Below are 21,080 nucleotides of genomic sequence, written 5' to 3' on the forward strand. Positions count from 1 at the left end.
TGCCCTGGAAACCAGTGGACAAAGGGTTTCAAGGAAGGGGCAGGGAGGAGGGATCAACTGTGTCAAATGCTGCCAGCAGGTCAGGGAAGAACAGAAGTGAGAACTGACTGCAGAATTCTACAGGGTGGAGGGCGCTGTTGACCTTGGTAAGAGTAGTTCTGAGGCGTGATGAACCCAAAGGCCCACCTGGAATGGACTGAGAGAGAATGGGAGGAAAGACGCGGAAGTAAGCAAGCCTGGTTAACTCTTTCTGGAGTTTGTCTTTAAGGGCAGCAGAAAAATCTGGTGATACAGGCCCTTCCATCAAAGGAGTGTTTTTAAGGTGGGACACTTTAAGTCTGAAAACACGGAACTGAATGGGCCAGGAGAGCGGCAATGGCTTCAGGGATGTGTTGGGGTATATTGGGGTAGGTGAGAAGAGATGGGACCCAGCACCCTCTGACAGGAGCCCAGGTGCTCCTCTTTCAGCTCAGCAGCTGAGTGCTGCCATTGGCAGGGTCTGGGATGGAGTCTTGCTAAAGGCCTGAAGGGCTCAGGGGCAGCCCTGGGCAACCGTGTGCCCGTTGTCACCTTACCACCCTCACTGGCCCACCCACAGCGGGGCTTCTTTCTGTTCCCTGTCCTGGATTCCATTTCTGAGTTGAGACTGGGCTGCCCCTCTAAACAGTACTTCCCCCTCTCAATCCCTTGCTCCTTGCCCATAGTCACCTTTCTGAATAGCCCCACCCTAGCTGGGCCGGGCTTCTCTGGCTCTTACTGTCTGGTTCATCATTCCCTTCAGACCAAAGCACCCTCAAATCTTTCCCACCCTTAAAGTTCGGGTGACCACTTTCAGCAGCCGGGTAGGTCTGATTCCAGTGTCTCCTTCTTCCACACCAGCTCTTGGGCCTAAGCTCCCAGCCTTCCTTGCAACAAGCGAACTTGAGTTGGGACAATATAGGCCCTACCCTCAATGAACAATTTAACTTCATATGAGTGAAAACAACATTCCCCGACAAAGGAACCCTTCCAAAACAACCACGGCAAATGCATTGGTGCTGGGTGAGAGAGCCCACGCAGTCCTGATGGGCACTCCTAGAGGCTGCCTGGAAAATGCAGACTTTGTTTGGGTGTGGAAGTTATGGGGAACGAAGGGAGGGGACTGTGTGCCAGGAAATCAATGCCACAGATAGGAACTGATGCATAGTGTGTACAAAGCAAGGCCCTGGGACCCAAGTCAAGAGGGGTCCTGGAATGAAATTCAGTGCCATGGTTATTCCGGAAGAACCAGGGAGTGTGGAGGGTCCCGGGAGGTTAGTTAAAAGAGAGGGTTGAGTACTGCCTCTGAAGGCTAGCTAAGACTTGGCAGTGGGCAGAGCTCAGCAGGCCCAGAGGGGGAAGTACAACACGGGCAGGTCAGACTGTGGTTCCAGGAAGATCAGGCGGAGTTTTAACTGGATTCTGTAGATAAGGCGGCCATAGAAGGCTGTAGGGCCGAAGGGTGACACAGGCAGAACCATGATCAGAGACACTGAATGGCACCAACATGGGAGCCTGGAGACAGGGAGACCAGAGACCACAGCTGAGTCACGAACCACTTCATGTGGATACCAGAATTTGGGGGACTAATTGGAAGGGGAGGGGAATCAGGGGGGAAAGTGCCCAAGATGATACTGAGGTTTTGAGTGTGAAGGTCTGGATACAACATCTGAGATCTGGTTGCGGAAGAAGATTCTGTTGGTGGCTTGGTTAGCACACGCTGAAACCGAGGGGCCCAGGAGGCATCAGAAACAAGGGTATATAGTTCAGGAGTGAGGCTCTATCTGGACACCCAGATTTAGTGTTGTTCACGCAGTGACAAGGTTTGAAGAGGAGATAGATGCTGTTGACAAGGGAGAACACTGAAGGTCAAAAGGAATCAGTCCGCCTGACCAGGTACATGCATCACCATTACACCCAGACTGCCGACTGAGCTACCTTCCCTCTCCGCCTGTCCCAGTCTCACCCACCTTTCCCAGTCTGGCCCCAGCTTGTCCAGGAAGCCCCTCCTGGCTGTCCAGCCCCAGAGGTCCCCGCCTGCTGGGAGCATCTCAACATTAGCAGTCTACACCTCAGCCCCGGGCCTCTGCTGCCACCTGAACCAGTCTCCAAGCCCCCTGAGGGCAGAACCACGGTTTACCCCCTTGGCTCCTGGTATCTTTGGGCACAGGGCACCCAGAAGGCATTGAATACGTGGCTCCTCCTTGATGGACTGATTAATCGAATGATTTCTGGGTTGGAGGTCAAGATGAAAGGTAGGGAGACTAGTGAGTAGCTTGACCAGTGATAAAAATACGCATGAGCGTGGGACTCACGGCATCTACTCTGTGTCTGGCTTCTCAACTTTTGGCCCTGAATTCGATCTACATGAATCAATAAGGATACATCTCAACAACATTGTTGAGTAAAAACAACAAGTTGCCAACAGATGTGAAACCCATGGGATTAGTCGGTGCTGTCAACCGAATATCTCTGACCCCCCATGTGTACAAGAGGGGTACATGCCTCCACTTTCCCTGAGGCAGGGGAGGCCACGGGGGGCTTGCCCTGGCCAATGCCGTGGGAATAGAAGCTTCTGGGTGGAAGCTGTAAGGGCCAGTGAACAACGATTTCTCATCTTCTGCTCTCAGTCTCCATCTCCCTAGATCTCTTAGTGACTCCTAGGAACAGAAGCCCACACGGACCCTTGTCAAACAGGTCTGGGAGCGATAGCAATGCTTGCCGTGCTAAAAAAAAGAAGAAGAAGGAGGAGAAGGAGGAGGAGGGGGAGGGGGAGGAGGAGAAGAAGAAAGAAAAGAGGAAAGAACGAGTCTAAGAACTGTGGTGGCCTCAGATGGGAGTGCTTGAAGGATATAGTCGGTTTCTGGGTGGGGGACACCCTCGGCAGTTTGAAGGGGACAAGGGGTCTCGTGGTTGGTTGGAATGGACGGTCGCATCCTTGGCCCCATCCATGAGACGCTGGAGGTGCCCCCAGTTACATGGTAACCTAGAACACACTCTGCAAATTCCCAAACATTCCTGGGGAGTGGATAGCAGCCCCAGAGAACCATGGATATAGAGGGGTCGCAAGAAGCAGGGGGTGGGAGGTGCAGCAGGGGCCTTGATGGGACAGCTGGGCTGCAGGAGAAGAGAATGATGGGTGACATTACATGACCTCGAAGTCCTCCGATGGGATGTGGTGAGCTGAGCGCGCGCGGAGGGCATGTCTCACAAGCCTGCACAACAGAGCCAATTGTCCGGAGGGACACACACGAAGTGGCTCCAGCAGAGACAAAATGCTCTGATGCGCACTGGTCAGCGTCATGAACCACGGCCCTTACGTGGGGGAACACAGGCTCTCCTGCCAACCCATGAGGCCTGTTGTTTCCCCTCTTATGGATAAGGAAACAGCTGGAGACACGAGGGCTTGAGGGCGTGTCTGAGCTGGAGAGACGTAAGTGGGAGGGGCAGGGAGGATGGGCCTGGAAAGGGAGGGAGATTCTGGAACAGAGCAGGTGGGACTAATGATGACCTGGATGGGACAGTGGGGGGAGGGGGAGCCTCAAGGCCCAGGCTGTAGGAAGAGAAGGGGACTCAGGTGTGACCTCTCACGTTTCAGCTGCAGGCAGACCCTGTGGCAGAGACCCCAGCAGGGAGCTGGGGCTGTGAAGTAACTGGAATGGGGAGAGGTTCCTGCCAGCTGCCCTTCCGGAGCTCCGGCTTCCCAGGGAAACGAGGGGAGCAGGGAGCCGCCTCGGGGACCCCAACTCCAGCCTGGAGGCAGCTGCTTCCCGGGGAAGAAGCAAACCTCTTCATGCACACCAGCTAGCCCTCAGCCCCCAAGGGCCTCACGGACGGTTCTTGGAGCCAGAGGACAGAAGGCAAGTCACTGTGCCCAGACGCGGCAATCCTTGGATGAAGTCTTAGGGGGCCTCTTCAGGACCCAATGATATGAGACAGAGGGACACAAGAGGGCGCTCTATTCAAATAGCAGGGACAAAACTGGTCCGTCCTCAGTTGGAAAGAGGCTTAGTAGTTTGAAAAACCTTTGGTCCAGTGTTTCCCAATGGAGCTGCTACGGGAACTCTGGACAGGATGTTTCTGCCCTAGAGGGTGGTTTCCCTACCAGTGCATTTTTTTTTTTTGTCATTCTTGACCCCTCCATGGCACTGTGACACCCCAACTCCCCAAGTTTTGTTTCCAAACACCCCCTCTCCTGACAGCCCCTGCCCCTCACTGCCGCCAGAAGATGCCCTCTGGTGGCCCTGGGGAGCTTGGCCATCTCTGCTCTCCCCAACCAGCAGAGGAACCCGGCACCTCCCACTTTGACCTTGTGAGCGAGGCACCCGCAGGCACTGAGGATGTCAGGCCCCCGGCGACACGCCATGCTGGCTGGCGCTCAGGCTCACGAGGGTTATCCTCCTTGGGAGGTAGGCGTTCCCTCGTGCTACCGTCCCTTGGGACCAGGTGGGACGAGGGCTGCATTGATCACACTGGGGACACAGACACAGGACCCTGAGACAGACAGCACATCCCAGGGAGCAAACACGTGGTCACATAGAACACAGCTTGCACAAAACTTCCACAAAGCCAGTCGGCGACAAGGCACCCTTCCGAAGCCCAGAGGGCCCCACAGTGTGAGTCGTGAGATGTTTAGATCGTTAGGTTTCCAAAGATAAGCACCAACGGTAAAAAAAACAGCGATGACATTCCAAATATTTACCAACCAGTGAGTCCTGGACCCTGACCAGTCAGAATGGGGACCGGTGTAGACAGCTGGCGTGAGCAGTGCCTTCGTTGTGAGCCCTGCGGCCAGCCTGTGGACAGAGCCCGAGTCTCCTATGGGACACCAGGCACGCCAAGGTGGCGGCTTGCACAGGACAGAGGTGATATTGGAGGCAAATGCCCCAAGGTCAATGGCAGTCCGGACCTAGGAGGCCCACTTATCCGCCCCAGTGTGGCGACTAGAAACCCGGCCAACATCTGAAGAAAGAAGGGGCTGGAGAAAGTCCCAGGCTGCTCCCGTCCTCAGCACACAGCCGGTCCCCATCCCCCACCAGGGAGCCTGGCGTTCTGAAACAGAGGCGGCCTGCGAGTCCCACGAAGGTGGCGTCTGCTGGGAAGCGCCTGTGGGCACAGCCCGGCCCGGGGAGACGCTCACCGCCTCTCACCACAGATGGTACCACGTCTTCCTCCGCAGGAAGCAGCACCAAACATTGCAAACCAAACATGATTCTTACCCTCCTTCGAAGATTTTGATCCTCGCTGGCTCCCCTCTTTTGGAGGCAGGAGCTTCCTCCTCCGGCTTCCCTCGCTTCTCTTCTTCCTTCTGCACTCTAGCTAGATCTTTCTGGCCTTCCGGGGAAACCAGCGAAGGGAGGTGAACCTGGCCCACCGCGGGAATGACAAAATCACTGCTGTTAAATGGGAGTAAGAGAACGGTGCCTTGGATGGCACTGCATGCTTACACCTCACTGTGTGTGGCTCTCTTAGCTTCCCTCCACCCTGCAAAGACACGCTTGAAGTACCAGTTGGCAGAAGGAAGGAAATGGATCCCTAGAGAGCTGAGGTCCCCTCTTTAAGGCCACCTGGTTAGTTGGTGTCAAAACTGGGACTCCCACCAGGACTTTCGCCTGGGAAGACCAGGCCTTCCCACGAGAGCTGCATTTGCTTGTCCTGTCGCATGAGTCTAGAACCTTCTAGGGACAGGTCCTCATCTTGGTGTCCTCGGTCACACCAGCACCCAAAACAGAGCCTGCCTCAGAGAAGACGTGTGAAGGATGGTGGGCAAATAAATGAAGAAGGCCCGAAGGTTAGCTGCTCCAATTCTCTTTAACAGATCAGAACATCAAGGTCGCCCTGCAAGTTAAGGGCATTGCCAGGAGCAGAGTGCAGGTCTCGTGAGGGCCCTGACCAAGGCTTTGTGTGCTCACTGATGGGCATGCTCCTGGAGGGGGGCGTGCGGGCTCCGGCTGGTAGTCTAAGGGCACCCATTCTCTTCACAGAGCTATGGGCCTCAGTGGTGGGAGCTGGCTCAGCAGGAATACAGGTCCTCGAGACCCTCTGACGGCAGCAGCGGGGAGGCACACCCTTGAACAGGGAGCAGTGATGCCGGGCTGGGGGCTGGGGCCGGCCGTGCCTGGAGTGAGACTCTCCCACCTCACGACACTGTCAGTTAAGGTCACGTTTATAGCCTGTGGGAGAAGCACCCCTGTCTCCTGGTGCTGGGACAATTTAACCCCAGGGTCCTGTGCCAACCGTGCCGCCTGGCCCTGTAAAGGGTGGCCTGGGCTGAGCAGAAAGGGAGCCGGCAGGGGGTCAGGGGATCTGGGTTTTAGTACCACGGAGGCCACCCTGCATGCTGAGCCACCTTGTGTGGACTGCTTCTCTTCCTGGGATCAGTTCACCTCTGTGAGGATTTAGATCATCTTGAAGATCCATTCGGGGCAACGTCTATGACTCAGTGACCCCCCCCCACGCAGTCTCCTCAGGATTGGAGACGACGAGCGGGCACCGAGCGAGGCTCCGGACTGCTGCTTTGGCAGAAGGCGGCAGATTTCGTGCAGTGCCCGTGGATTTCCAGAGCACCCCGTTTTCCCTCCTCTCTCTGCCTGCCATCTGCACCATCCGTGGAATGACCAAGGGGCCTTCCACAGGCTGACAGATGACTTCTCTCTCACAACCAGCTGTGATGTCTGGGCGAAGCTGGAGGAGGCTGGTTTGGGTGGCAATGTGCCACTCTGGAAACACTGCTGGAACTGAGAGGGGACCAGGAATCCATGTTGGCTTTTAAAGACAATCATACTATTGTCTTTAAATCGTAAAAACGATTCTTGAGTGCCGGTGTGCCAAGCACTGTTCTAAACACACTTGGTATATTTCAACTCACTTACTTATCTCCACAGCCCTATGAGCTGAGTATTTTTAACATGTCTAGTTTATAGGTGAGGAAACCAAGGCACAGACAGAAGGGGTAAGTGGCCCAAGGTCACACAGCTTGTAAATGAAGCAGTGGGATTCCAACTGGGGAAACGTGGCACTGGAGTCCTTGTTCCTAATCTGTTTGCAACATGTGGTTGTCAAAACGACCCCCAAGCAGGAGAAACTGGGGAAAGGAATGTGGTTGCAAAGTGACTTTTGTCTAAGCTGGGGTTTCTTCGGGGCTTAGATATGGAAAAAATACCTGTGGCCCAACTCCAACCTGATACAGTGGCCTAGACCTGCAGGAAGATAGTTTGGAAGATCTCCAAAATGCTGAGATAGCGCAAAGGGCCTTTTCAGAGCTACTAACAGAGAATGGAAGCCACAGGATGACAAACTCAGCTCAGCTCAGTAAAGAACTTTCTTAAAGCACTGTCCAAAGATGGGTTGCACTGTACCAAGAGGTGGTGAGCTCCCCATCACTGGAGACAGGCAAACAGAGGCCAGAGAGAGGGGTGTGTAATTGTAGAAAGGCATGAAGCAGTGAGCCATGCAGCTATATTAATGCACCATATGGGCGCACTTCTGGTAGGAAACATGCCAGTGAATCTAGCATTTTATTCCAAGAAAAAGTTTGCAAGTTTCAGCTCATTTTATGAAAGCAGCATTTTAAACAAAAGATTGCCAAACTCAATTAAGCTAAATTAACTCTTCCTTTTTCTTAAATGGACTTTTAGCGTATAGTCATTCAAACAGAGAGGCAGTCCAGATCATCTGAAAGGGCTCTGGAGTGAGGCCTAGTTTTGAATCTGGGCTCTGCCATTCATGTGCAGCCCTGTAACGGTTACCTAACTTCTCTGTGAGTTGGCCTTCTCATCTATACAATGGCGCTCTAGTACCCTAACTTTCAAGTGGTTGTGAGGATGACAGTAAAGTTCTACATGACTTGGCCCACAGCAGGGGCATGAGAAGTCATAAGTATGAATATAATCACAACAGCACCTTGGGTGTAGCTGTAGCCAGGAAGACACGCTGGAGAGAAATCAGTCATGATGTTGATGGCAGACGTGGAAATCTCATCTAAGGATGTCTGTAGACTGACAAGGATATTCAGAGACTAAAACTGGGAAACAATCCCGTGAAGAATATCCAGCTGAGCTAAGGACCAATTCAGCGCACAAAATCCACTCAGTGATAAAAGAGGAGGAGACAGATAGAGGAGGAGTTCCCAAGCACAGTTTTGTTCATGTGTCTGTGATATGAACTTCGTTTAGTGGATTTAGGCCTGATTTGATCAAAGCATCTGGTCTGAAGACACACTGATGAACATTTTAAAATCTGTCCTCACTTTTATGGGTTTGTTTTCCTCCAATAATAGAAAGAAGATAAATCAATTCTCCGAAGTCAGAGAGGTCTAAGTTCAAATTCTGGGTGTGCCATATACCTGCCATGTGACCTTGACGTCTCTCACCCTCCGACCCTTGGGTCCCTCATCTATAGATGGGAGATGGTCCTGCTGCCTCACAGGTAGAGACAAGCACTGACTGGTTCGGCACAGCGCCTGGCACACCGAGGCGACTCAATCAACAAGACCAACTGTTAGTTCACAAACACCGACTCAGCATACCTTCTTCACACGGCCGGGCTGCTTAGGCTGGCCTTGTCAGGGTATGCAGGTGTCGTGTATCTGAGGCAAAGTGGGAATGATCAAATTTCAAACTCCCTGAATTTGCAGGGGTCAGTTCTCTCTACGGCTCCTGGAGCAGCCTCGGGTCACAGGCACTGGAAGAGTTCATGTGAACTTAGTCATGGCCAGGTGCTACCACACAGCACAGATGGGTCAGGCTGTGAGTGATCCTGCCCCCTAGTGGTGATGAGGAACACTGCAGCCAAGTTCTGTTGGCTATCCTACTCATGGGAGAGAAAGCAGGAGTATTTCAGGAGTTGTTTTTGCCAAATTCTAGAAACTCGGGAAGTGGGAAGATTCTAAGTGGTACCAGAGAATGGAAATAGCAGGTGTAGAGAATAAGAAAAAGGAGGAAAAGAAAAGGAGCGGCTGGACCCACTCAGGGAGGAACATGTGGAAGGGCATAAAGTTTTGAAATTGCTGCAGGTTTTCCCATCAGCCAAGTTTTCCAACTCGTCGTTTGGAGAACTCTTTTTTTTCCTGGCTTCAGATTGTGTCTTTGATTTCACAATAGCAGCTGATGGGAAAGCAGGATGACTTTAAAGCTCACTTTATTGAAGTGCATCTAGTCTGGTGATGTGAGGGACACACTGACAAAGAAACCCGATAAATATGTTTTCTTATAAGGTGGTCAGTCACAGCTGACAGAAGGGAAATCTGCCCACTCATCTGGCTCTAGATATGCAAATGCAAGTTGAGGAGTACGTGGCTTTAAAAGCTCAGCAGAAGCTTCAAAACTCAGTGGGGAGAATAAAAACAAGGCTGACTTACCTCTGTCATGCGGGGCTTGCGGGAGCTGGATGGCACAAGCCTTCCTGTCTCAGGATGCGGAGCTGTGGCCATGGTGTATGTTTCTTTGCTCACCTTCTGCTTAGACCTCAGGAGGGACAAAGCAGCTTTAGTGGAAACCCCCGGAAGGTTGGGGTTGTACAAACTTATGCACCAACCAGCGTAAACAGAGGACCTCCTATCTGCATGCTGGATGTGATTTGGCTTAATGTAGTTTAAATAGCACCAACTGACATTAGTGGTCGTGTGGAGGCTGGGGAACTGCAGTACCTTCTTTGAGTCCGTACCTTCTTGCGACTTGGCTGGTCTGGGGGACGTTTCTGACAGAGGCAGCGAGCTGGAAGGTGCCAGCGGAGGGAGGTCAGGTTGTTCCTTGGAGTCTTCTTTCTTCACGCTCAGTGGGGGCAGCCCTCTTCGGTAAGGCTTACCAGAAGGCTGGGCGTATTCCTTCAACACCTCTGAGCCTGGGGCCGTTGCATGGGGCAATGAGGAGTGAGGAAGGGGAGTCATTTCTTTCGGGTCAGATGGATCTGAGGATAGGCTGGACGATGTTTCTAGCTCCCTTCTGCCCTGGCCCTGGCTGCTCAGGTGGGATTTCTCTGGCCTCTTGCTGTCCTCCGTGCTGGTCAGCACCACACTGCACGGTTTTACCAGCTCAAGTGTTTCATCTGCCTTGGAAGCCTCCTCTTCCTTCACTCTTTTTTGCTGTTGGGTTTCCATGGTAAGTTCCAGGCTGCCAGCTGGTGAAAGGACGCGTTTGCTCCCCCCTACTGTTGAAGAACTCCCCTCCAGGCTCAAGACACTCTCTGATGACAGGGAAGTGCCTTTTCTTTCTGGTAACGTCACAGGCACTCTCAAGTATGGAGTCGGGAAGCCTCTGCTCTGCTCTTCACTTCCCCCAGCTGATCCAGGCCCCACCTCATACACATCTGTCCCACACACAGTCGTCCCTTTGCATGGGGGCTCCTCACACTTGGGAAGAGTCACAGTTGCTGAGCTGCCTTGGGACTGGGTGACCAGGAGCTGAGAGAGGGTGGTGTACATGGCACTCCCATACGACGGCATGTTGGTCTGAATGCGGACGGGCACAACCAGGGACACCATGGTGTCTGGACAGGCAGGCAGGGTTGGCAGAGGGGCTGACGTGGGTGCTGAGCAGCTGGCTGGGGGGGGCCCAGGGGTCAGCTGGACATCACTGCTGTACTCTGTGCTGGGGGAGAGGCCAGCACTTCCTGTTGCCAGAGGGGCCAGGCTGGTTTTGATCTGGGGCAGATGGCTTTCCACATCCCCAGGGAGTGGAAGTGAGAACTGGGATTGCAGAGGCAGGAAAAACCCAGAAGAGAGTGCCGATGAGGCTGGGTACGGCACGGGGAGAAACGAAGGGGGCTGCCGGAAGGGGATGCTGGCTGGGTGAGGCATGAGCTGAGGGAGGGGGAGCTGGCCCGGGTGCAGAACAGTAGGCTGGAGAGGAAGCGGTGGGGCCTGAAATAAGGAGGGAGGAAGCGGGGGCATGGAGTACGGTGCAGAGAGGAGGCTGGACATGGCCTGGGTGGAAAAGAATTCTGAAGACTGTCCTGGCTCATGCTGCAAGAGGTGCTGGAAGGAGAAGAGGGAGACAGGTGGGGGCAGGTAAGGCTTCTCATGCAGGGGGGGCTGGGCAATGGGGTGATGAAACACCTGCAGGGCTTCTGTGTAGGGCGGAGTGGACCCCAGCGGGGGTCTGTCCTGCACCTGGCTCTTGCCTCCCGGGTGCCCGCTGTGTGAGGCGGCTGCTGAGGAAATCTGGGGTGATGAGCTTTTCGTGGAAGGTTTACTGCATGAGGGCTTTGGTTCTTCACTCTCCTGTCTTCCCTTGGGGGCGGCCTCTGGCTCGGTGTCTGGAGGCCTGCTCAGAGAGGCCTGTCTCACCAAAAAGCATTTCCTTCTCTCTGGAGGGGCCGCTGGGGCCGCGGGGCCTGCCGGGGCCACTGGGGCTGGCACAGAAGGGCCTGTCAAGGACAAGCTGCCATAGTCGAATGATTTGCTGCGTGTCTCGGTCATATGGGCAGAATGGGAAATGTTGGGGCTCTGCTCTGAGGCTGACCTCCGCATCTCTCGGGCATGCGGGTGGTGGCTGGGGACGGTCAGCATGTGGGTGCCCAAGGGTTTGGGGCGTGTGTTGGATGAGAGCCCAGGGGCCTCGGCTTTTCCGTGGTCATCCCTCTCGAAGGAGGCGGAGCGGCTGGACCCGCTCAGGGAGACACTGCTCTCCTGGCTGGGACTGCGAGACAGGGGTGCAGAGGACTCCAAGCTGGACTCCCCCGACGACTGGGCCATCTCTGCCAGGCGCAGCCTCTTCTTCTTGGGTGGCAGCTTCTCGGCTGGGAGCTGGGCAAGCGTCTGGCTGCGCTGGGGCCACTGGAATTCCTCTGTCTTCTCGGGTTCCTTAGGGGGTGGCTCGGGCTCTGTGTCTGGCCGGTCGGGCTCCTCGGTCACCAGGATCTCAGGGACCTGAATGTTCGGCTGGCGGACCAGCCTGGGCTGCAGGGAGTGGGCCGGGCGTCCGTGCGGGGCGGGTGGAGGGGAGGAGAACGGGGCCGGGGGCTTGTCTTCCCCTTCCAAGCCACTGGGCTGCTCCAGAGAGTCGGACTTCTCGAAGGAGCTGGTGTGCTGGATGACAGAAATTTCTTTGGATATTGTTCTCCTCTCCTTCCCTGACTCTAGGCCAGACCCTGGCTTGGGAGTCCTTGGCTGGAAGCCCGTGGGTCCCTCCAGGGAGGGCACTGACTTACTCGGCTCTGCTGGTGACTTGGTGGACTCCAGGGGAAGGTTCCGAGCAGCATCAGATGGTCCGGGGCTGCCGAACTGACTTTTTGTTGACTCAAAGGTAGGTGGCTCCTCCTCGTCCCCAAGGCTCTTCTCTTTCCTCCTCTTCCTCAGGGGAGTGAGCTCCAGGGTGGTCCCCAGTTTGTAATGCATCATCTGGGACCAGGGCTCGTGCTCAGCCTGACTCTTTTCTGCTTCTGGGGACGCGTGAGCACCTGCAGCGCCAGGCTTTGAGACCTGAAGCTCCGAGCAGTAGTACTTTCTGTGGGCTTCGTAATTGTCCCTTTTCTTGTACCGAGCACCGCATATGTTACATTCATAGACCACCCCTTTCGTTTTCAAACCCTTCTTGGTCTTTTTGGTGAGTTCGCTTTCCTTGGCTTCTGGCTCATCTGCGGGTTTGGAGGCCGTGTCTTTGCTACTGGGCCCTGCCTCTTCCGAGCTGTACTCCCCGCCCAAAGGGAGTTCGATGGCCGGCTGGCGCTTGAGCATCCGGGGGTGGGAGGTGAACACGTGGCTGCTGCGGCTCAGGGCTTCCGAGTCGGGGACGTGGTCCTCGAAGGAGTAGCTACCTCGGAAGGTGTGATGGGGGGTGCCGAGGGTGCAGGTGGCAGAAGGCATTGAGTGGCTTCTCAGCAGAGGCACAGGGGGGGTGGTGCTGGGCGGGTGCTGGAGGCTCAGCAGTGATTGTTCGGGCTTGGTTGTTTTCTCGCCGTGGGATGACAGGGGCTCCCGGGAGAGGCTGGATCTGGGTGACTCCATGCTGCTGCGCCTGGACAGCGAGCTCCTCCTTGGCTTCACGCTGTCGATCTCGCTGGTGTCCACCACAGCCTCGTTGATGGTGATGAGCTTGGTGATGTGCTCGATGACCTGGGTCCGGGGTACAGACAAAGGCACCAGGCTGGGCTTGTCTTCAGTGGACAGCGGCAGGAGGGGCTGGGTGGAGGTGGCCGTCAGCATGGTGGTCCGCTGCCCGATCCGCCCGCACTTGCCCAGGATGATCTCGGCATAGGACCTCGCGTTGGTGTTTGGGGGGCTGACCTGCTGCTCAGCGCTCTCGGAGCGGGAGAAATACCCAGATTCTGTGCTCCCTTTGCTGCCCGGGCTCAGAAACGCCTGCTCGTCCATCACCTTCTTCCTCTCACTCAAGCGGAGGGCCAGCTTCTGCTTTATCGTGTGGGTGTCTTCGGGTTTCTGGCTCAGGGGATGTTCTGACGAGGGCTCCGTGAACGGAGTGGGGTCCTCGAGCGATGGGGCTGAGCTGGACTGGGACAAGGAACAGCGTTCGTGGCTGGAGCCCTGGCTCCCGGAGCTGTACAAACCGCTGGACAGGAGGGGGTGCTTGGGCCTGGGGGAGAGCTCTGCGGGGTGGGCGGATGCGCTGCCCGTTTCCTCTTCTGAATCTGTGCTTTCCCCCTCGGTGGGCTCCTCGAACTCCTCCCCAGGGATCCTCTCCATCTCCAGCCCCGGGGGGTACATCTCACCGCCCACTCCTGAGGCCAGGCCGGCTTTGATGCGGTGGGCATGGGACTTCCTGTGTTTGTACAGGTTACTCTTGGTCTTGAAGGAGAAGCCGCAGGGGCCGCAGGGGTAGGGCCTCTCGCCGGTGTGCGAGCGGATATGCTTCTGGAGCACGCTGGGCTTGGCGCAGGGCCGGCTGCAGTACTGACATATGTACTTGCCTGGCTTCTGTGGCTTTCTCTCCTTCTTGTGCGCCTCTTCTGGGGGCTTCAAGGACACCTGGGAGGGACGGGGCACAAAGACTTTGGGGAGGCCAGGCAGGTCCTCAGGGGGAATGATGGAAGCGTGGGAAGGGAGGAGCTGGCTTGATGGATGGAGCCCAGAGGTCATGAAGGAGCTTGAGGGTCCAGGTCTCATGGGGTCGACCAGCTGCCACGTGGACCCCTCCAGGAGATGCTCTGGTTTGCCAGGTGACATGAATGCTGGTGTCAGAGGGTGCTGCGGAAGCTGCGAGAGGGGTATGGAGGTGTCAATGGAGGACCTCTTGGGGGGCTTCTGCTGCTGGCCTGTTTTCTCCTGAGAGCCTTCCCTAAGAACTGACGGGGGGCCCGGGAAGGGCTGCGGGGCCAGGAGCTCTTGGAGGGGGCCCTCTTGGGGGGCAGCTGTACTGCTGCCTGGGTACGGGGCGCTGGATGAAACACTGGCCTGCACAGCCTCTCCTTTGGTCAGCCGCTTCCGGGGACTTCCCTCAGCCTTCTTGGTGCCCTTGACGCTTTGTTCAGGATCCATGACCTCCACAGAGACTTGAGATGCTATTCAGGGAGGGTTGAGGCAGGCTGCATTTAAGAAGAATCCAAGTGTCCCAAGGAGGCGCCTGGTTTTGGCCACATTGGTCAAGAGCTGTGGAAGCCAAACCCAAGATGGGCTTTGGGAGTTTTTTTGCAAGTGTCACTGGCTGCGAGTGGACTCAGAGCCGGTCATCGGGGTCCACACTATTCACATGGGTGAGGCATGGCCCTCTACTCCGAAGACAGAAAACGCATCAGCATTTTCTGCCTGAATGTCTGTCGTGGAAACGTCATGAAGGATGTCAATGTTGCCATCATACTGTTTCAGTTGGCAGTGGCAAGTGGCCACCCACAAGTCCCCTGTGTGCTATGTGGACGGTCGGAGGCTAGAGACATCTGTAGGCACGGCCCAATCATCCCTGGTCCCGGCGCTTGAGAAGCCACGTTGGCTGCCTTGGGCAGCTCCGTCCTGCCCCTTCTCCCCTGGGGTCCCGTGTTGGAGATCCGCGGCCGCAGAGGGGAAGTCACGCTCTTCTAGTGATGAAAGCACACACACAGAAATACACACACACACACACACACACACACACACACACACACAAGAGAAGAGAGAGTTACTGCAACGTGTCCACGACCCGTGCAGCTTGGACTCTGTGAGACACGGTGATATTCCTAGAAGATTAACTGGGAGACCCGACCAGAAGTCACAGCCCCCCCACTCCATGCATCTGCGCACAGCCCAAACCTCCCCCACCCGCACTCACAGTGGTGTTGGGTGACCTGAATGCCACCCATGGTTCTGAGGACTGTGGCTAGGCTGTGTGTGATGGTAGGGGTAGAAGGGGGAGGCAGGGCAGGGTCCGGGAACCACAGAGCAGTTGGGGATGGGAAGCTTCGGCTCTGCTCTGAGGCAGGTTTAGCTCCCAAAGCTTCCATTGCCCAATTTATATGATGGGATAATATCAAGTGCTGCCTCGATTGTGCCTCGGGGCTGCAATGGAGTCCTACATGATAATGGACATGGATGCCGCCGGACAAATGTGGGCTGGTCCTACAGCTTGTGGAGGAAGAGGTGCTGGGGGGTTATTCAGGGCTGAGCTTTCCAAGGGATAGATTATTCTCAGGTCGGTATTATTCCTTCTCTGGCCCTGGGCTCTGAAGGTGTCCATGAGGGGCACCACTCATGGTTTTATCACCCTTGCTGCCCTTGCTAACCCAAGCCCGTATTCATGGAGAAGCTAAACCCACCACCCCAGCCCGTGCAAACTCACAGTCTAACAGAGCCATGGCTACGCTGCCAAACAATAGCTGGGAGGATCGTTCTGGCAGGTTCCTCCAGCTTTTCCTGGGGACATGGGGTCCATCACCAGGCCCTTAGAGCCAGAGAGGAAGACATATCTAAGTTCTTTGCAAGCAAGACTTTCCTTCCTTCCTTCTTTGCAGGAAGGAAAGTCTTGCTTGCAAAGAACTTTTTCATGTCGTACTTCGGACGGGCAGCGAGCGGTGCACGAGGCCATCTGCATCTTCAAATGACAGCCCTCCAGCAAAGGCAGTGACTGACTTTTGTCAACAGAAGGTCACAACTCAGCAAAGCCTATGCTTTGGGCAAGTCGAGGGCTTCCTTTAACTCAGGCAGAGGAGGCGTCCTCACAGAGCAGGCTGAGTGTGGGGACGGCCGAGGAATCTCAGTTCTCCTATTACTGTCAGTAGGGTGGCTACATCAGTTCGCATCGTCCAAACTGGGGCACTTTTGAGAGTGAAAGAGGCACAACCAATAATTATGGAGGAGCGACAGGAAGAAATCAGGGCTGTCCCAGGCAAGCTGGAACGAATGGTCTCCTTACAATCGCATTTACCTTGTGACCCCAAGCAGGCCCAAGTGCTGTCTCTGGGTATCTGGTACAAACTTTTCATCTTTGCTCTGTGGACTGAAATTACACCATGGCCTCCTAATGGATTCTTAGAGATTGGGTGTCTAGTCTAATCCTCTCACTCGACAGATGAGGAGGCTGAGGCTAGAGGGATGCTGTAATATTCCCTAAAACTTGCACAGTGATGGCGGTGGGGTCAGACCACTCTGTACCTCCTGACCCCTGGCCAGGTCTCGTCCCCTGCCACAATGAATAAGTGTCCTCTATGACTCCCGTGGCTCAGTGGGCACCAGTCTACAGCTCCATGTGCTACGAAAGCACTGGCTTGGCCCCAAGGGGCATGGCTGGGGCTGTATCCCTGGAGAGCATCTGCAGGCGTCTAGAAGGTTAACAGCCAAGGAGGCCTTTCAACTTATGTGCTAAACTCACTGCGGCTGCTAGACAAGAGGAATGGGGGGCCGCACAGCTAAGGTTGAGGAGACTATGATGATGGCATTACCCCAGGTCTTGCTTATCTAAGCTAAGGCAGGACAAGGCAGAGGTCATTTGCAGTGCAGAGAGAGAACTGTTCCCTGGGCTGGTCTGGAACCCTTGGTGCAGGCCCTCGGGTGCTGTGTACGGATAGTAAAGTGTTTACTATACTATTTCTATTGACCCTTTCATGCAAGGATCTCCAAGTATCCCCAAAATACTAGCTAGTGGTAAGCTTTGCTTCTTCCAATGGATGGATGGATGGGACCCTGTGGCATGACTGAGTCTCAGTGGGGCTCCATTGGCCAAGGAGGACCCTACGTTGTTGAGTCCTGCGGTTCTCCCTTCACCCAGCCATAGGCTCTCCAGGGGCAGGCGGAGAAGCACCCAAGGGCTGTGGTTTGGAGTAGTTCACAGGCCAGGCGGGAGGGGTGGGGTGGATGAGGAAGATAGTCAGGTAACTGTTATGTCATCAGGTGACTCGCTGGGCCAGCACCACGTGCCGAGGGTCAGCTTCCAGCCTCCAGCTGTGAGCGGGGCCCGGTGCTCTTACAGGGAGGGCCCTCCTGCCTGAACCCCGAGGGAGGAGCAACCAGGACACATCCACACCGTGGAGTCAGTGAGGCCTGTGAGCTGGAAGGCCTGCTCCTTTGTTCTGCAGGGAAGACACCTGAGCCACGGTGGGCTATGACTAGCCCAGGGCCACACTCGTCCTCAGACTCCTGGGACAGGGCTCTCTGCGGCCCTGTCTACACCTCATGACGGGTCTGAGGTTCTTAATATAAGAGGCAGCCGGAACCGGAAGTGCAGACATGGGGAAACCTGTGAGAATTCAGAAGGCCTCAGCCTTGGAATGCATTGCAATTCTGACTGGCATTAATGCTTTCTTACTTTTTAGCTCCTTTAGAAGAATGATTTCTAATCATTGTGACCAAGTGATGCCAAGAGAATGTTTTTTTTTTCTAGCTTCTCTGCTTCTGAGGGTATGTGTAAAAATGTTAGTATAAACTTGAGGTAACAGAGGAAAAAGCTGCTTCTCCAGAGAATTGCTAAGGGTGCCTGTAAAAGTCACCAGCGACATGAGGTCAGAGGTAGGGGGTTTCCCTGACAGGGCCCAGGAGCCGGGCCAGTGGGGGCCTGAGCCTCGGGCCAGAGGGAGGATGGACATCATCTGCAGATGGTGGCAGGAGGGCCTTGGGGTCCATGTTGTCTGGCACCCGGGCCACAGCCCTCAGAGAGCTCTGGCTCAGCAACAAGCTGAGAACCACAAGGAGAAACTGAGCTTCAAGAGCCCGTTGGTTAACATACCAGACCACTCAGCTTGTACTTCTGGAAGCTTCATAGGTCTAGCTGTCAGGACAGCCCAACAGGGAAGCGGGTAGGGTGCTGGGGCTGGAGACCCCCCCAAGCATTAGGGTATCCTCTGCGTACTCGTGTGAGTGTAACCACAGGATCAATTCCTGTGGGAAGGGGAACTACTTGGCTAAAGGGAATGTAACTTGAAGCGTTTGAGGGGTCCTGACAAATAGCTCTCCAAAAAGCACAAATTCGCATACCCACCAGTTGCATGTGAGGACTGCTTCTCCAAACTCCTTCCTACCTACCTCTCTCTAATATTTACTAATAGAGGAGCAAAATGGCGGTATTGGTTTCCTCCTGCTACTGCCACAAACTGTCACAGACAGAAACTTAAATAACACAATTCATCATTGTACAGTTCTAGAGGTCAAAAGGTCTCACTAGGGCTAAAATCAAGGTAGGGCTAGGTTCCCAACCTTCTTCTTTCTGGAGACTATAGGGAAGAATCTATTTTCTTGTCTTTTCTCACTTCTAGAGGCTGCCTGCTTCCTTGGTACGTGGCCCCTTATGTCTTCAAAACCAGGCAGCAATAGGCAGCCACACCCTTCCCACATTGAATCACGAACACGGACTGCCCTGCCTCCCTTTTCACTTGTAAGAACTCTTGTAATGACACTAGGCCCACCTGGATAATCCAGGATCATCTTCCTCCAAATTCTTAATCACACATGCAAAATTCATTTTGCCACAAAAGGCAACATATTCACAGGTTCCAGGGATTAAGATGTGTGACATCTTTGAGGATCATTATTCTGCCTACCACAGTGATAGTTTGTTTTTCTTAAATTGGTGTTTCTTGATCTCTAGTGAGGCTTGGAACTCTGGGGGCACCTGTGTGGCTCAGATGGTTAAGCATCTGTCTTCGGCCCAGGTCATGATCTCCAGGTCCTGGGATCGAGCCCCACATCAGGCTCCCACCTCAGCAGGGAGCCTGCTTCTCTCTCTGCCTCTGTCTCTCCCCCTGCTTGTGCTCTGTCTCTCTCACTTTCAAATGAGTAAATAAAATCTTAAAAAAAAAACTCTGCACAAACTTATTAACCCATTGTTTCATTCAGGGATTATTTTTCATATCTTTTGCTTATGTTTCTAATAAATTATATTTTTCTTATTGTTTTACATAAACTTTTGATATTGGGCATATTAATCCTTTTTATATGAACTGCAAATATTTTTATTTATCAGTAGTCTTTAACTTTTCTGAACAAAAAATTTTGTTTTCATGTGGTCAAATGCATCATCAATCTTTCCCTTTTGGACTTTTAGATTTCAGGCCCAAGATTATTTTCTAGAATGTCACCCAATTTCTTCTAGTTCCTTTAAGAATTAATTTTTTTCCTCCCTCCCTCTGCTCCTCCACCCCTTTGTCCCTCCATCCTTCCCTCTCCTACTTCTTTCCGTCGGATCTTGGCTCCATTTGACATTTATTTTTGTGTAAGGAATGATGTAGGGATAAAGCTTAATTTTTCCCCATATAGATATCCAGTTTTCCTAACATCATTATTGAAGAGTCCACCCCACTCTCCCAAAATGCCCTGGGACATTTTCTGAAAGCACAGGTTCTAGCCCCATTCCAGATCCACCAAAAAAGAATCTCTGGGGAAAGGACCCCAGAATCCATATTTTTACAAATTTCTCCTTGTAAATCTAACATACACGTTTCTTTACTACAGCCTGGTATTTGGGAAAACTGATGAAACTCCTCCAAGTGCCTCCTGTAACTAATCACCTTGCCTCTAGGTTCCAAATTCCCCACCCCAACCTACCATTCATTGTGGAAAGAGAATTCTCTTCAATTGTCAACCTCACCCAGCCTCTCCCTCTGTCAAGAACGCTCAATAGCTCTCCACTGCAGGGAGGTTCAGCCAATGGCATCTCAACTCCCATAACAGGCCCTACCTAGCCTTCCTAGCCTCCTCTCTCCACCCTGCACTTTCACTGTGCATCACCCTCTAACTGGCATGTTCTTGACCTCTCTGTGTTTACACACTGCTTTTGCCAAGGGAACAAGCAGAGAAAAGAATCTGAACACTAATCCCACAGAGGAGTTAGGGAATACATGCAGAAGATGTGTTTGAGCCCAGCCTTGAAAGATGGGGAAAATATTGATGGCTAGATTTGGAAGGAAGGGATTCTAGTCTAGGCGGGAGGTATAACATATGCAGAGCACAGGAGGCTGGAATGTGGCCACTGGGAATGTTGAGTTTGTGGCCTCTATCCTAGCCAACGCTTTGGGGCTCCTGAGCCCAGATCATCTGGGCAAGGATCCCACACTGTGCTGGGGTGAGTTCAGGGCACAGGCAGGAGCTTCCACACATTCCCTCCTAGGCCCTAGAATAACAAAACAAAAAAATGCCCCAAACTGTGAAGTCTCAGTTGTGCCACACATCTAGCTGAGCTGGGGTTAGTATTGGCCCTTGGAAAGCAGGTGGAAGGCACAGTCTGTCCCATGGGGTAGCCAGAGGCAGGCTGCTGGCTGGATAAAGTTTTCAGGGAAACCAGACCCATGCAGGCTCTGGCCTGGATTCACTCACGGAAAATAGGCACTACCAGGGTCTGACGGATTACCTTCATGGGGATGAAGTTTTCCACTAATCAAATAGGTCACATAGGGGTGCTTCCTTAAGAAGCCTAAGATGTTGGGTCTGTGCTTAACCAGTTCATCAGCATCTTCCCAGCAAACCTGTGTCCCCCGGACTGGACAGAGACTGGGCTTTATTTATCTTCCTATTTCCAGTGCCTGCCACTGAACCCAGCACTGAGTAAAATATTGAAAATATTTTCAAAATACCTAAATGAGTATCCACCATGTCCCCAAACTAAAGATTAACATATTGATCCTCACACAGGTCCCCTTTTTGCAAATAAGAGGACCAAGACTCAGTGAAGTGACACCAATAGCTTCAGATGACACAAGAAAGGGCAGAGGTAGGA

At 53.8% G+C, this 21,080-nt stretch overlaps 1 protein-coding gene across 6 annotated transcripts in view; it reads right to left on the minus strand.

Moving 5' to 3' along the window:
- HIVEP3 (HIVEP zinc finger 3) overlaps positions 1-21,080 on the minus strand; it is a 376,034-nt gene that overhangs the window by 42,973 nt on the left and 311,981 nt on the right. For 5 of the 6 annotated variants that reach the window (XM_034650318.1, XM_034650304.1, XM_034650313.1 and 2 more), the window contains 2 exons: positions 9,377-14,982; positions 5,238-5,383 (listed from right to left, as the gene is read on the minus strand). In XM_034650318.1, coding sequence (XP_034506209.1) covers positions 5,238-5,383; positions 9,377-14,449 — 5,219 coding nt within the window. In that variant the 5' untranslated portion in view covers positions 14,450-14,982. The remainder of the gene's footprint in view (positions 1-5,237; positions 5,384-9,376; positions 14,983-21,080) is intronic. The other variant, XM_034650309.1, reaches the window with a different exon arrangement.

This window comes from Ailuropoda melanoleuca, chromosome 2, assembly GCF_002007445.2.
Source record: "Ailuropoda melanoleuca isolate Jingjing chromosome 2, ASM200744v2, whole genome shotgun sequence".
Classification (NCBI taxonomy): domain Eukaryota; kingdom Metazoa; phylum Chordata; class Mammalia; order Carnivora; family Ursidae; genus Ailuropoda; species Ailuropoda melanoleuca.